The 17,477-nt window shown below is 41.6% G+C and overlaps 1 protein-coding gene across 10 annotated transcripts in view; it reads right to left on the bottom strand.

Annotated features, from left to right (window-relative positions):
* Window positions 1-817: 817 nt before the first annotated feature.
* PAK5 (p21 (RAC1) activated kinase 5) overlaps window positions 818-17,477 on the bottom strand; it is a 178,854-nt gene continuing 162,194 nt past the window's right edge. For all 10 annotated transcript variants that reach the window (XM_073339628.1, XM_073339626.1, XM_073339625.1 and 7 more), the window contains 3 exons: window positions 8,232-8,357; window positions 4,145-4,279; window positions 818-3,442 (listed from right to left, as the gene is read on the bottom strand). In XM_073339628.1, coding sequence (XP_073195729.1) covers window positions 3,287-3,442; window positions 4,145-4,279; window positions 8,232-8,357 — 417 coding nt within the window. In that variant the 3' untranslated portion in view covers window positions 818-3,286. The remainder of the gene's footprint in view (window positions 3,443-4,144; window positions 4,280-8,231; window positions 8,358-17,477) is intronic.

The raw sequence follows: 17,477 nt of genomic DNA, 5'->3' as shown, positions 1-17,477 counted from the left end.
CGCTAGCCACTCTGGAAAGGAAGCAAGCTTCCTTCACTCACGTTTTTGCTATCCTATTGATATCCTCCTTTGAATCAGTTACAGGACTCGTGCATTCTTACACCTTGGGCCACCTCTGATGTGGTTGCTACGGGCCCGTGCTGAGCTTACCATCCATTAGTATGTATCTAACTGTAATGCCAGTCCGTCGTCTTGGCTCTTCTATTCGTGACATGCTTAGCTCATTTCTACTTAACTGCAATCCTTGACATATTGTTCACCTTGGGTTTCAGTCTCAGCCATTTGTTTCTTCCATGTGCTTGGAGTGCTAAGGACATGCTCTTTCATATTTTGCAGTCAACTTTATACTTCATCATTTCTGCGCTTCACTATATGTAATAGTTAGCAATACACACCTCTGAAATTGTATTGTTTAAGCTTGATTTTTTCAGTCTTCCAAAGGTTCTCAGTCTAGCATTTATTCTTTCAACCTGATATTCCGATAAAAATTAATGCTGAAATTTACTGACCTTGGTATTAACATTTTTGTCTTTGTATTTTGTTTTCTTTTTTTCTATTATCCCTTCAGAACAACTCAGACCATCAGAACCCAATACAGACTCTGCACACACTCTCTCTTTAATCCTTCATCATTGTCTGCCTTGCTAGTTGCTCAGGTTGAAAGAAAATGGACAAGTCCGTTTATATATTTTTTTATTCAAGTGCCCCTTTATACTGATAGCTCTCCAAAAAGAACCACTCTCTCTTGCAAAGAAAATGTTGCTCAGCTTTTTGAACTCAGGGAAACACAGAAGAGGCAGGGAAAACACAAGAAAAATGCAGACATTTAAGTTTTTATTTGCATGTGGATTTTTTTCCACCAATAGCTGGAGGTCACAAAACCTTTTCAGCTGACAATAACTTTTAGTAAACTCGATGAATACCGTTTAAAAATATCTAGTGATTAGAAAATTACACAAAATTCTCTACTTGTACCGTTTAAAATGTGCTGAATCTCAAAACCATTATTTTATTCAAAGATGATTAAAAGTTTGATTTTTGTGGCTAATATAATGGTTCTAATTGTATGTTATTGTCTTTATTGATGTAACATTTTTCCTGAGTTGTCAAGACCACAGAATATGAGCGTTTTCTCTTTTTGTAGACTTAATTTCCTAGTTTCTTATACACAAAGATTCTGTGGGCGAGATTCAGGCAAAACTCCCATTGCAAATGGTGGGGGGGGGCAGTAAACATGGCGGCATAGTTATAATCGTCACCCTCATGGTTTGTAAGAAATGCTGGGAATCAAACAACCAGAGCTTTCCAGTCAAGGAAGGCTATTATTGGCTAGCAGTTGCTTGGTGACACCAGGGGTGTAGCATGTTCTCTTCAGACCCAGTCCAGCAATCTGAGCCAGCCTTTTCGGAGACCCTTTTCACCTTAATAAAGAGTGCAGATCTAGGCCCTGTGAGCTCCATTCTTTGAGCTGTCGAGTGTCCTCAGTTCCCACTGACTTCAAATAGAATTAATAGAGCTCAGGACCACACACAGGACTGGGTATATTTTGCAAAGTTAAATTATTCAAACTTAATGTTAAGATAAGAAAGAAACAGGTCATAAGCTATGCAAATTGTAGAGGATTTACTAAACATTTAGCATTCTTGTTTGGTTTTGTTTCTCTTGTTTGCTCTAACTTTTGCATGGTATAAAATGAAGGCTCTGCTTTGCCATTAGCCAAATCTCTTTCTGAGAAGAAAACTCAGAAAGTCCAGCTCAACAGCATGCCAGTGCTGTGTGTTTTGTTTATATTTTACGACAATAAATAATGAACAACTTATTCACAACAAAATTCATAATAAGAAAGAAACTAGCCAGAGTGTTTTCACAAACCTGGGTTATTGATGCTCATCGTCGTATTGCAAAGTGAGGTCAGTAAGAAAAAAACGATTTGGAAAAGACACAGCTTTTGTAGTATGCATACTTAAAATGAGCTAATCATTCATAAATAAAATTTATTTATAATTGAAATAATCATGACACACTTCTAAAAAGGTTAAAGGCAAATCTACTTAGGCTTACAATTACCGTGCAAGTTCATCCAACAAGCAACACAAAATGTATGGTAGTAGTCAACTGTTCTATCAACATTCAAAAAGGTCTACACAGCAGCACAACTTCTGTACGGGACACACATCAGAACATTATCACAACAGTCTGTTTGAAATTTGGAAAATACCCGCTTGGTAACTCGACCTCTAGAGTCAATCCGGACTTCTGACACTTGATATAAATAATGGGGATTATTTTGTGACAATGAGGTCAGTACAGACTAAATGACAAGTCTGCCCTATTGCTAATAGATGATCCTTTCTCACTAACCATCTCTTGAACAAATGTACGTGAGTTTGGTGTGCTAAGATGCATGGCTCTGAAAACAATGATCTGAAACAAACCCTCATAATTTATAACATTCAACTTATTTCTAATGTGTGACTGTAATTATCTCATCAGCTCTAGTGATTCCAGAAATGTTCAAATCTTTAAAACTATAATTTCAGTGGTGTGATGGGAAAAGCAAAATTTTTATCAGTACTGCCTGCACCCATCTCTGTGTCTGTTATTGAAATTCCTGGAAAATCTGCCAACATTTTAAGTTCCTGAAGGTTTGTTTTTTTTTCCTTCGGTCTTCAAAAGGGATAAAAAAGTAGGAAAGGTTTTGTTCAAACTCTTGCTAAGTTACTCATTACTTCAACTAGCACGATGGGTACATAACATCAAAGTACTGTAAATTATCAAAAAAGTACTATACAGAAAATTACAAATTCATTTCAAAATACATTACACTGCTATGACTGAGATAAAAAGTGCTTTTTTGCCAGAAAAGTGTTCTTCTGAAATAGAAGTGTCATATCGTTTACTTTTTCCAATAAAATTCTGGTGGTTTATCCTGGTTGTGCTATAATCTATTATCTTTCGCCCCCCTCCCCCACAACCACCTGTGTAATTGAGTCTGTCTGCTTTGATAGCTGAAAGAGGACTACCTGTGGAAAACGTGCTCCATGCGACAGTGCTAGAAGCCAGCAGATGACTATTTGATTTAGTGGCAAAGGAAAGTCGCAAGTCCTTCATACCCCAGGAGAGCACCTCATTATTTTCTACACTGCTATTATTTCCATAGAGCTGTTCTGACGCTGATGAATCTCTGTAGCGCTGCACTTCCCCATGGTTTCCACGCAAGCGCTGGATCCCTTGGCAAGTCTTTCTCCAACTTTTGTACATGCCTCCGCCTGAACATTTGCTGAATTCAGCGGTGCCTGTATTGCCTCATGAGTGGCACAATGCAAGACGGAGGGCCTGCCAGTTTCAAAAACGGATGTCTTAATAGTTCTTGTGCTGTTGCTCTCTGGGAGGGCTCCCTCACCAACATCAGATCTAAGAAACCGCGGAGCACGGAGGAAACCTGCAACATCACATTGACGTTATGAAAAGCAGACAAAGTAAGTAACTTGCCATGACTGGCTTTTCAAACTAGCTCTGCTGGAAAGTCAATTAAAATACAGGTTAAGAGCATGCAGAATTGCGACAATTAGTACATATATAGGGCTGACAGGGCACTTTTCTTCCCTATATGAGTACATGAAGAAGTCATGTGGCGTGAGTGGGGAAAGAGACCAGAACGTGGCACTTAACATGACTTGGTATAAAACGAATTAGCACAGCAGTAAGCCTGGTCAGTTTTTCTTATTACTGAGGGCTAAATTCTGACTCTATCAGGCCATGCAGAGGAGTAGGACTCCCCTTCACAGGCCACTTGGATTTTGAGTTTGGATGTGGAGAAATACACAGGGTTGCTCACCCACTTACTCTATCCCCAGAGTTGGTGGGTGGGCAGAAGTGGGGAACGAATGGAGCTTTGATTCCAGCCCATTCCCCTCCCAATTCAGTGGCCCGAGTAACTAAGCCAGCACAGGATGAAGTGGGTAATAATCTACTCTTGGTACAGCCCCACAGAATACTACTATACCCAGTTTATGTACCACCCAATGCTCAGGGATGTGCCTGAAGTCACAATCTAGGCCTTAGTTTACACCATCCTCATTTGGTCATGGATTTGGTTCACCTTAATATGTGCATGACTCCATAGAAACATGAGCACTCTCACCTTATGGATGTCCTTCACTCGTGGAGGTAAGTTATCTCGGATTCTGCGCATTGCTTGGAGCGGTGGCTCGTTGAAATAAGGTGGTTCTCCATCTATCATTTCTATTACCATGATACCAAGTGACCAGATATCCACCTGCAATGGGCCGACAGTTGTTGAACTGTGCAACTTGTATACAAACACATATTCTAGGATGAGCATTTTGAGATGTTCAGTCCTACAGCCCTAGAATACCATTGCTTTTTATGCTCTGTTTCAATGGGAACTTCTGCTTAAAAACTTACCTGCTGTTGGGATGGCTGCTCTCTTTTTACCAACTGGTAATAAATTTTGCCACTGAGAAAAAAGTATACACTGAAAGGTGTGCGCAGTAAATTATGGGTCAGAGCCTCAGTTGGTGTAATCAGCAAAGTTTATTGAGACCAATAAAGATTTACACCGGTATGGGTCAGATCCAAATAAGGGCCATTGACTGCAATGGAAAAACACGGATTTATACCATCTGAAGATCTGTCCCATAGAGCATCCAGAATTCTGTATAAGAGCAGAGTATAATTTAACTGCCACAAACCCAGTTATTTTAATCCCTCTACTGAATGATAATGGGCCTGATTCTCATTTACATTAATGCTACTGGCAGTGTAAAGGGGGTTTAAAGTGGAGTAAATACCTTATGCCCATTTTAAAGCTCCTTTACACTGCCTGAATGGTGTAAAGTGGCCTAAGGGTATGTCTAAACATGGACCTATGGGTTTGATGCCAAAGCTCGTATAGACATGCTCGCATTGAGCTAGTGTGCTAAAAACGGTAGCGTCACCTGGGCAGCGGTGAGTGGTGCCCTGGGTTACCCATGCTGAGTATAAACCCACCTGAAGCTTGTGGGTATGTACATGGGGTGGCTAATCTATGCTGCTGCTCACCACTGCCAGTGGCTACACGGCCATTTTTAGCGTGCTGGCTGAGTGAGAGCTAGTGTGGGTATGTCTATGCGAGCTGTGGGATCATACCCCCAGCGCCGAGTCTGGACATACCCTCAGTGTCAATGACCATCGGGCCCAATATCATTTGTGTACTGAGAGCCACGCACATTGGGCCAGAGTTGGCTCTCACTTACATGCGGTAAATCCAAAGTCACAGTATGACAGTGGAGTTTTTCTGGTTTTTCACCCCTCTGACATGAAACAGAATTTGTCCCACTCTGCATTATGTGTAGATATAGCCTCTTCCTTACAGCTTTAAAGCATGACTCATTTCCCTGCTTGTGTGCACCAGTTATTACTTCATCTTAGCTGTTATCATAGATAATATAAAATCAAATAAAAATATGCTAAATCCTACTACCATGTGGAGTAAAAAAGGAGAGTTAAAAGTCACCTCTTTGGATGGGAAGCTGTGAGTCACTGTCATTACTAAGAGAAAGGCATAATTTTGTATAAATCCATAGTGATCTCCAGTTCTGAAATACTGTGACTCAGTACTCGGTAACAAATGGGTTATAACATCTGTGAGTCCGTACAGCCAACTCCTTTCTAGTCTCATCTGAAGGTCCCCCAATAAAAGCTGTGAACAGTCTATTCTCCTGACAGTTTGGCAGTTCTCAAAATAGTTCCCCGAGGCACAGGAATGGTCACTGCTGCTCATCTTAATGAGTGAGTTGACCGTGCTTTGAGATGAACTGCAGCTCTTTGCGAGTAAACGTAACCCAGGTTGCTGTGGTCCTTAATTTGACAGAGCTATCCTCCCTCATTCACCGTAACAGACAAAATTTAGGGTTAATCAGAAATCTTCTAAAATCGTTAAATATTTCTACATAAGCATCCAAGTGGGAAAATAACATATCGATTATTTTCTTTCATACATCGGCTCACAAATGATCGTGTGGTAGTATAATGTTTTGAGAGCTTTGCACTAGATTCTACCCTCCCTCCCCCAAGCCCTCGCAACCAGATGGGAGGTTTTTTTTCAATCAGTTCTTCAGAAATACTGATCAGCTGTAACTCTGAAAATCTGACTGCATGGTCTAGCCATCACAGACATGCCTGTTTGTCAGACAACAGCCATATGGTGCATGAAGAATGGCTCATGAAGAACTGGCAAGTATGTTAAAATAAGTCCACAGCTAAATCATAACTTGAGTCTGTCTGTAATTGATTTAACTGCACATACTTAGGATCTGTTGAAATTTTCTGCCCTGAAGGACCAGACATCAGGATCTGCTTTTTTCCTCAGGGAAGATAACACATACAACTGAAGGACACATTTTCAAAGCTGGAGTCTGCAGACCAGACCAAAGCAAAGGTCATGGGTGAAAATGCCCTTCCGTCATTCGAGCCCAGTGCAGAAGGGCATTAACAATGATCTTTTATTCTGTGTGCTATGTACTCTTTATTCATTTTCATTTGGGACTTTATCCTAAACCTTCTTCTTATTCCTCTGCAGGAGTGTATCGCTATCCAAGTAAACCTCCGACATAACTCAGCATTTTCTTCAGGCATGAACCTGCAGAACCTTCAGATTGAGGTTTTTGCACACTTCATTTTGCAATTCTCTGACTTCTTAGACATCTGGACAGTTAAGGATCACGGCCAGCCATGAAGTGCTTCTGACCTCACCTAGATTCTCTACGGCTTGGTATAATGGGCCCTCATAAGAAGAATCATCCAGATTCTGCACAAGGGCATGGAAAGATCAGCACCTGACATCAGATGTTTATGGGAGGAAATACCCATTTGTTAAGAAATGGCAAGAAAGTTGGAGAGAGGAGTAAAACACTGTCTAGTTTATGTTTTGAATGGAAAGCAGGGCGTGAGTGGATGCAATTAGTTGCAATGCATGTGAAATGTGAGTGGGATTTTCAAAACCTCTCAACCCTGGCTTAGCTCGTTACCGCTGAGCAGAGTCAGGCCAATACTGGGCATTTTTAAAAATCCCACCCTGATCACAATCCAGCTAACTGCACCCATTGTTAGTCCTTTAGAGTCCAGGACCATCTTTTTGTTGTGTGTTTGTAACATGCCCAGCACAGTGGGGTCCTGGTCCAGGTCTGGGGCTCATATTGCTATCACACTACAAATAATGACAAAACCGAAACAACAACCTGAATGGCAAGTGACACGTGTAACTGGCCATTTATACCTGCAAATGCTTGAGTCACAGGTGCAACGGTGGTAACTCTACGTGCATACGGCATGCAGTTAGGCTTGCATTTCTGTTCATGCACTTACAATTTTATCCCCGCGGATGCGGATATCCACGGCTACAAATCGGTATCTGCGGAACCACCGGGCTCTTGTGGGAACCGCAGCAGCGAAAGGAGCAGAATGTGGGGCCGCCGGTCCCCGGAGCCAGCACCCTGTGCCGGGAGCTCCTCTGGTGCTGCTCTACCATCCCCACCCCAACCCACTGGGGCAGGCACCAGACTCACCGGCAGCTGTCCCTGGTCATGCTAGTGTGTTCAAGTGGTGCACACACCCCCAGACAGGAAAGGCAGACAGCTGCATGGAAGGGACGGGGGCAGGGCTGGGGGTGGTACATCTGCACCAGCCCCACCTTCTGCTCCTTTCGCAGCTGTAGTTCCCGGGGGAACCCTGTGGTCCCGTGGATACCGATTTATATCAGCAGATATCCGCATCCGTGCAGGGCTCTACACGTAATTGCACATGCCTATGTTTGAAAATCAGCCCCCTGGCGTAAGTGTAAAGAGTATTAAAATCCATTCATTAAGGAGAAAATTATGGCAATTCCCTTTAATTATAACACCTAAGCTAAAAATACACATAGAGGGTGCATTGTGTAATATTCTAAACATAAATTCTATTTATTACTGTTTGATCGCACCCCCAGGGAATCATGTTTTATGTCAAGGCACTGCATAATGTCATTTCTGTGAGGTACCGTCTACTGCTACTTTATTGCACCTGCAGTGATTACAATGTACTGCATACTTTTTTACTGTATTAAACATAATCAAAACTATACATATCCACACAGTGAACAATGAAGTCACTTAAAATTGTACTTGTTCTGTGAGGAAGCGGTTGCATCAGCCGGACATTGCAGCCGGGAACAAGGCACTTGTTACGCTTACCTCAGTTCCATAAGGCAGTCTGGATATCACCTCCGGTGCCATCCAGTATGGTGTTCCAACAAGAGATTTCCTTTTCGGAACTTCCTTGGAAACTTGGGCACAGAACCCAAAATCCGATAATTTTATCTAACAATAAATAATTAAATGAAACATCATGAATGGCGAATGGGCACTGTTAGGGAATTACTGTAAGCCTTGTGTGACTACCTCTAAACTACTTAAAATGAAGCTGATTTTGTGCCTTAGAAATTGACAAAGAGTGTAGAATTATAGGCAGAGCTGAGAGCACCACTATTATTAAGGTGGCCTGACACTTCCCATAACTTTCTAGATGTAGCGGTGATAAATGCTTTAAAAGGTTGATCAAATATTACTCTAAGCGGCACATAAAGTGCAGTGTAAAAGTATTTCCTTGTTGTTGGTCAAATCATCCAAATATATATGACAGCTGCCTTCATGACTTGAAACACAGACAGGATGTGAATATCAGAGATCTGTACAGTAGCTCCTGCGGTGTCACGTTCCCTCATATTTACTTGTTGAGTTACGGAAAACACTGTAAAATTTACCAATTTATGGAACACTGTTGTATTTATATCAATTAAGTACCTAGTGAAGAACACAGAACTTTCCTTTACCATCAATGTGACAACTAAATGGCCTTGTTATACTGTATTAAAGAAGTGTGGTATACTGGAATAGAAATAAACATCTCAGTGAGTATACAAAACCCAAAGCTGAGGTCAATATGCCTCTCCAGTCATATTCTCCAGCGGTTCTCAAACTATGGCGGGGAGGAGCCTCCCAAGGGAGGAACGGGAATGTGTCAAGGGAGGCACAAACTGTGTGCTTTTTTTTTTTAAAGAGCTCCGGCTGTCAGCCCCAGATGGCTGGGGCTCATGCATAAGGGCTGTGCACACCTGGGAGGCACGGATAAAGGGGACCGCCCAAGACCCACCACCCCGGGGCTGACAATCGGAGCCCTGCCACTTGGGCTCAGGCTCTCCTCCTGCAGCGGAGCTCCCGCTATCAGCCCCAGGATGGCAGCAGCCGCGCAGAAGTAAGGGTGGCAATGGGGTGCTAAGTCTGCTGTGAAAAGCGGTATTGAACATCACTTTTCACATTGTCACCCTTACTTCGGTGCTGCTGTTGCCGCAGTGCTGCCTTCCGAGCTGGGGGCCTGGCCAGCAGCCGCTGCTCTCCACTCTGCCTTCAGAGCTGGGCGGCGGTATATGTACTTGCGGGGTTGGGGGGGGGCGTAAGCGACTACAGACACAAAGAAGGGGTACGCAATCAAAGAAGTTTGAGAACCACTGCCATAAACTGGTTTGGTTTGGGCTCTTACATTAAGTCAGTATCAACTCACTGACTATCACGATACCCAGACAACCACCTGGTGATGCTGAAAGACATTTCACATTACATCTGAGGCCAGGCTGGGAAAATTCGTTTCCGCATCACTTTTCCACAGTCAGCGTAGATTTCAGACTTGGTTGTCCAACACAAACATGTGGTTGTCTCAACAGTCAGTGTCTTGCCTCACGGTCTGAAGCATTACTGCCGCGGTGCCTATCTAAAGACCTTCTCTGCATTCTGCTCATTTTCTTTTGTGTTGTGCCAGGGTTCCTCTTTTTCTTAGTGTCCCTGAATCTTACTCATGTGCCCACTGAACCTAAAGGAATTGGGTGCCAAAATCCACTGGAAGTTCTGTAGGTTCCTTTGAAAACTCCAGTCTCTCATGTTTAATTGTACCCTCGCATAGCCTTACACATTCCATGAGCTTATACAGCTCATTGGAAACTTTTCAACTAAATGATTTTTTATTGAAAAATGCTGTCTTGTCAGAACTGAAATGTTTCACAAAAACTTATACCCGTCCATGAAAGTTTCAATAGGATGGTTTCTCAGGTAAAGGGTGGATTTTCTAAAAGGAGAGAGAGCACAAGAGGGAGATGGAAAACCTGATCTGAAAATGGATGTTTTGACCAAGTTGTACTTTGAGGAAACCTTCCAAAGGTTTTGGTTTCATTCGAATGAGGAACAAAAACCAAATTTAGAAACCTCAGAAGTTGTAAAATGGTATAGTCATTTTCTGGACAACTCTAGTTGTGTCTTTGTTTTAATATACATTAAAATGCCACTCACATAACCAATATAAGTCTGGTAGGCAGAACTGATTTTAAATTCAAGTCAAAATCCTAATGCCTAGGTAACATTATGTATATTTGGTTCTCTATTTGTGCTGCCTCCATTTAATATTGAGTGCTCACTGTGACTCCATGCACAGATATGGTGGTCTCCCCACAAGCTGCTGGAGAACATCCCTGAGGAGGTTGAAATGCATCTACGCTTAGCCCATTCACTCAGTCCTGGAGTGGGTTTTGCTGCACCCATGTCCATGTGGGCTTGTTTTGATTAAGTTCACTGTGGAAAACCCACATGCTACCATGGTGGTATTCTAGGACAATAATAATGACAACAGCATTTCCATCATGAGCAACATATCCTGAAAGGCAATTGATGGGCACAGTCACATGTGCATTTAATGGTACTGAAGTGTAACTTTTGAGGCAACCCTTACATAAGGCTCTATCTGGCCATGTCTTGATGGACAAAAGAGGTGTCTGGTTTTCAATTTTATTAACTCAAGAATATTAGCTTAACTTAAATGTAAAATCTTCTTAAGAAGTAGGCCAGACAACAACATGGCCAGCTAAGATTCCTTCAGATTAGCTAGCCTGAGCCTTTACAAGCTTTTATATCATGTCAAACTAACTCAACTGAACTAATGTGATTGAAAACCATATCTTTGTTGCCTGTCAAGACAGGGCCTTTTTCCCCCTCCTCTATACCTGTGTAAAGTGCTCTTAAAGGTAATTTACACTGCAATGGTGTGACGTTCTGTACCTTGGAGGAATACCCTGCACCCCCATGTTCATCCTTATAATATTGTGTGGTATCCAGTGTAAAGTTTGTCATGTCAGGTGTCTTCGGAAGGCTCAAGATACACTGAGCATTGTTGTTATAGTAATGTTTTAGGTTGTAATTTTATGTATATAGTTATGAGGCTGAAAATGTGTCCTCATGACTTAAAACAGGCCCAGGTAAAACTCTCCAAGAGCAGAGGGGCAGTTCACAGCTCATCAGAGCATGTATGGAACAAACCCAGCCCAGCCTCACAGGAACAAAGGACACTGGCCTATGCAGCAACAAAGGATCTGTTGGACTCTCGAGTGAGTCACCCCCATTCCTTTGGTCACTTTGGGACTGTGATGAGGTAATGCTCACCTGACTCTGAAGCGGGGGGGCAAAGCCAAGATGGAAGAAATAACATGATAAAAGGGAGAGATATTTGCCATGCTCTTTCTTTCTCTTCCACCTCCATCTACAGACATCACCACCAAGCGACTGAAGCGCTGATCAAAGGGGAGAGCCTGGCTGAATGGCAACCAGCCAGCTTGTGGTGACAAGCATCTAAGTTTGTAAGGGCACTGAAAGTGTTAAGATCAGCTTAGAATGCGTTTTGCTTTTATTTCATTTGACCAAATCTGACTTCTTGTGCTTTGACTTATAATCACTTAAAATCTATCTTTGTAGTTAATAAATCTGTTTGTTTATTCTACCTGAAGCAGTGCGTTTGGTTTAAAGCATGTCAGAGACTCCCCTTGGGATAACAAGCCTGGTACATATTAATTTCTTTGCTAAACTGATGAACTCATATAAGCTTGCAGCATCCAGCGGGCATAACTGGACACTGCAAGACGGAGGTTGCTACTGTTGTGACTGGGACTGGAGATATTAGGGTGTCATTCGGTTGCACAATCCAAGGAGCAGCTTACATGCTAGAGGCTGTGCGTGAACACCCCAGGAGTCAATGATTGGAGTGACTTAGCAGATCACCAGTCCAGATAACACCAGGGGAATGTCACAAATGGATAAATAACCTCTATGGGAGAAGTCATCTCAGCTAAGCATGCGTGTGGAAAGGAGGAAACTCACTGAAATCTAGGCCAAAATAGGTCTACATGAACGTAAGTGGCATCATCACGCTACCAAACACCTGCAGGAATCTCTCCACTTGAGCTCTGAGGGGTACTTGGTTGGAAATCCTCTCCAAAAGCCTGGCTGGAGAATGTACCATGTAAGAAAATGTCCTTGACACGCCCCATTCTCCCTCTCCCTGGGAACTCTGGCTCCTTAACTGCTTACCTGACTCTAACAGCATGTTGTCCTTCACTGGCTGAGCCAGGAGGAAAGGTGGGATGACAGCTCAAATATGGCTACACTGGCATTCATTCACTGCTTTCCTCCACTCCTGCAGATGGGAAGTTTCGTGGCTGAATTGGGGGGTCCTGTGGCTATGTTCTGCCCTCTGGCTATGTCCAAATTTGCCTTCTTTGACTACACCCTCAGCCTCATCGGCAGGGATGTTCTAAGAGGGCTTAAGGCTATAAAGTCTTCTGATTACCCTCTGCACTCCAGGGGCTTTTTTCTAGTGAAGGTCTCAAATTGCTGCCCTATATTTGACCCATCTGCAAATCAGTTTCTGTTTATACAACATTTAGCAGTAATGCTCTGTTTTCAAAAATGCATGGCTGAAAATTTATGAAGAGATAAAATGTGTGTCTGTGCATACATGTGCTGTACAGTATTAAATGCTTGGATTTATATTGCCTCTGTTTATAAGAGATGCTGCTTCCATGAAAATAAAACGGTTTACTCAATACTCCTGTTAGTAAGATTGAGTCCATAAAGCTAAATATGCGGGTTGTTTTCATTTATTGATGGTAGAACCCAATTTTATCGGAAGCTGTTCTGCATTCAGATAATGTCTACTGCTACCCACAGTACAGGGTAATTGCATTTCCTGGACTCACCTTTTGCCTTGCATATCAGAGATGGAAAACTTTGCACATTAGTCTATTAGAGTTCACTGTAGGCATGTGGCAATTCTCCAAAAAAGGAGTTTAATGTACCCACCCTACACATACCCACACCATATGTAATTTGAAAAGCTGATTTTATCTTTGTTTAGGTGGAGCTATCAAGTGGTACTGTAAGCTCGCAGGCAAGGTGAAACAATACTACCCAAAAAGAGAAACTGTCATTTATTGCAGTACCAGAAACACAGTAGCATGACTCTGACTTTTTACAGTTTAAATTAATTTCTACCCCATAATGTTGTGTTTATGAGTCAAAGCTACTAAATGACAAGATATTAAAAGATCTGAATTGGTTTTGTAGGACCTGTATTTTTTTTTTAAATGATGTGGCAAAAATGGCAAATATCAACATTTTGCAATATATTAACATGAAATGCTTTGACATTGCATATTCTTAATTGTCAAAATAACTCACAAGTGATTATAATAATTGTCTATATTTTTCCATTGAAATTTGATGACCAGATCAGTCTCACACTGAAGGTTTAATTCGGTAACACTTTTGCACAGGATTAGTGTTAGAGATGACAATACACAACTTCTTACTGGGCTTCAGTCAAAGTGCTCACTGAACCAAAATGGCAATTTGATACTAACATATAGATCTCATTTACATCTAAATTAGCACAAGTCTGTATACTTGTACAAAATGGTGGTAGTGGTGGTGATAATGCTAACAACATACGTTGCAAATTTTATCTCTACAGGGAAGTTACAATATATGAAGACATGGAGGATACAAGTCCTCTAAATCTTACATCAAAGAGAAAAACTGTCCACCAACTTTGAAAAGTGTTATTTGCCCAGCAAATCAAAAGAATGCAAAACTACCAAAAGCCACTGGTGCTGGACAGAATTCTGTGATGCAGGCAGCAGAAGTCTGTAGCAATGGCTACTGGATGAGTTTTCTATCACATGGGTTGCTTTCATAAATACATCAGCAAGTCAAATTTGGCACGTCAGAGCTGTATTGAACCCAGGAAAAAAGACAGATTCTTAATCTGATCAGAGAGCATCATGTTCACCTGCTTCTATAACCACCAGAGCAAGCACGTCCTTCAGTGACTGATCCTGTTGCATTGTTTGAGAACACACACATGAGAAAGACAAGAAACTTCATAAAATAGAAACACTTGTGACAGCAACCAATCTAAGGGAGGTAGCACTTCAAAGAGGAGATGATGACACGTTGTGCAGATTGCTAAGATTTGATTGCTAAGGATGCCGTTTACAACATGCCTTTCTTCCTACTTGACTAAAACAAAACTTAAAGCAAATCCATCTAGTTACAGTGCAACAATAGTCACCTTATGACATTGCATTTTATCAGCTGATCTTCTATCTCTTCAATGATTTTATGTACAAAAAGAAGAACCTTCTCCTATCCACGCTGCTACAAAGATATAAAGCCCTACTTCCCTCAGATGTAGAAACTGTAAGCTATTCCATTAGTGAATTACAGGCAAGGTTAGAAAAAGCACTTTGGTTCTGCAATTTTATTCCATGCACAGCATGGACAAGTCTAGTCTACCATGTTCTACACAGCACAATAACATTAGTGGATGCTATCCAAGCTGCTAGTAATCTGAAGCAGGAATTTAAGTTTTGAGTATATTCATCTGGAGAGTGAGCCTGATGGACAGCTTAATGCTACTTCAATCCTTTGATCTGAAATAGCCACAATGAAAACCTCTGAACGTTATCTAAAGCCACGTGACTGCAGTTTACAGATGTCAGCTACTTTGGTGCCTTTACTGGTACAGTAGTTTGTCCTTTGGCTGATAGATAAGGAGGCACATAATTCAGTCAGCAATGAGTATCATCCTTCAGAAGACATTCAAGGAAGGTGCCTCTCAATTGCAGAGTGCAGAGTATGTAACAATTCCAAAATTATTACACCACTGCACATAAGCCTTTCTGCACAGCGACACTATGAGTTTGGGTCTCCCTGTTTAATTGACATACTCTACACCTTCATAGACTCTGCATCAGCTATGATGAGCGGAGGTAGTTCATCACTAGTGTTGCAAAAATGGAAATCGAAAGACTCCAGGGAGGTGTGTACATTCCGAATGGCTGTGTACAACTTCATGCTGGTGGAAATCTCTTCCATGAAGAGGATAATAGTACAGACATCAGTGCAAGAGGCCACTGATGGAAAGGAATTATTTCATTCAGTGGCTAGAATGGTATTTCAAGAACAGTCTGCAGACAGTCCAGCATCATAACAAATATCACTGAAGCATGGGAAAGAAAAGTCACTTATATGTGCTCTATGTGCCAATACAGCTTCTGGATCTCTTGGTGTCAAAGAACGATAGTAGTTAGGTCGCCTGATACAGATGTTTTGATCCTGGCTGTTCACAACTTTCCAAATATGGAACATATTGATAACATGTGGACTGACACAGACATTACTAGCACAGTTGACAGGCGATGCTTCATGTCTGTGCATGCAATTTGTGATGCACTCACTCCTGACGTCTGCAACATACTTCCTGCTGTATGCACATTAACAGGATGTGACTCTGTGTCAACCTTATTTGGCTCTGGGAAAAACTCTGGGTTTAATGTTGTCAAAATAAAGGGAGCTTAACCGCTTCAGAGATCTTGCCAAACTGGGGCAGAGTGACAGACAAGCCGCAATTTCTCCAGCAAGGAAGTTGGTAGCAATGCTGTATGACCACAGTGAGAAAGAAAAGGAGATCACAGAGACCTGAATTGCTTTTGCCTCAATCTAGCCATCAGGAAGGACAAGCCACCAGCCAAACTCTCACTGTGTCAGGACAGTGTTGAAGAGCAGGTCAAAAGAGCATCCTGGCAAACAAAAATCAGGATATCTTCGCACATAGGGAAACCAGATATTGGATCACCAACATGGATGGAAAAATGTGGATGATGAACTACTTATTGTATTCTTCAAGGGCCCTATGGCAACTGTGTTTCCACAAAACCTTATTTGTGCCTGTATCAATAGGGATCGCTGCACAATCAAATGCGTCTGTAGTCAGAACAACTTCCCTGCATACAACTGTGTACATGCCAAGGCAATGAAGACTATGGTAACCCACGGACTCTCGTCAGATCATAATGATGAACAGGATGATGATAATGATGTGGACTAGAAATGTCATCAGTGCTAATCCGTTTCAATGATACCTGTATGAATTTAATATTAGGTTTTGTTTTAGATTGTTGTTGTGATGCTTTGAGCTCACAACAGAATCCATTTTTATGTCTTGAGATAATACTTAAGAGACATAAAACTGAATGCAAATATTTCAAAATGGTCAGTTTAACGTGTTGATGGTATCACTGTTTATCCCCGTGTCTATGATAATGGCACCATTTGACAGCTCCACATCATAGCTCCTCTTAAAGTAGACATAATCCACTTTCAAATGACGTACGATGTGTGCAGAGAGGGTACATTAAGTCGACCAAATCGGGGGTGTCTGCCACTCGCCTACCATGTCGGTCTGCAGTTTGTGGTTAAGGAATGAACCTGAACAGCTCTCTGAAGAGTTAAAGAGGAAGCTCAATAAATTGATGCATTGTGCAGACAAGCATCTTATTATCAGTGCTGATTTGTTTTATTTTGGCTTCAATGGAGATGCTATTCTTTCATGAGGGCAGTTGTTTTTTATAAAATCAGACTGTAGAAATAATTATAGGTATTTACAAAACAAAGCAAATAATATCCAAGTTGTCCAAGCTAAACATATTTTTCAGTTTACAGCAAGGAGAAGAGATGAAATAGTGAATAGTTTGGAAGCTCTTTTGTGGGAGTGTAACAGTTTTTGCATATCTATTGCTCATCCGAGTACATACAAAAAAGACGATTTTCTAAAAAAAGATAATTGCACAACATAGCCATGAAGAAATCTGCATTGCAGATAATAAGTACTAGAGTAATGAGCATAATGAGGCATTGTGTGCAGACCCTGGAAGCAGATCAGATGGTATTTCAGCAACACTACTAGAGACAAGACTGAACAACTTTCACATGTATGGAATTTTCTTCCCATTTAATTCTAATGGGAGTGACCTATACCTACAAAGGGAAGAATATACCCTCTTGGTGGGTGAAGACAATAAAAGGAACCAAATCAGGAGGAATGCTCTTGTAATTAAAGTGCCAGACTGAGGGCTTGTTGACACTAATACGCGGGGTCGATCTAAGATACACAACTTCAGCTACGTGAATAGCGTAGCTGAAGTTGACATACTTAGATCTACTTACCGTGGTGTCTTCACCGCGGAAAGTTGACAGCTGACACTCTCCCGTTGACTCCGCTTGTGC

Source organism: Lepidochelys kempii, chromosome 3 (assembly GCF_965140265.1).
Source record: "Lepidochelys kempii isolate rLepKem1 chromosome 3, rLepKem1.hap2, whole genome shotgun sequence".
Classification (NCBI taxonomy): Eukaryota; Metazoa; Chordata; order Testudines; family Cheloniidae; genus Lepidochelys; species Lepidochelys kempii.
This window is presented reverse-complemented; position numbering and strand designations above follow the sequence as displayed.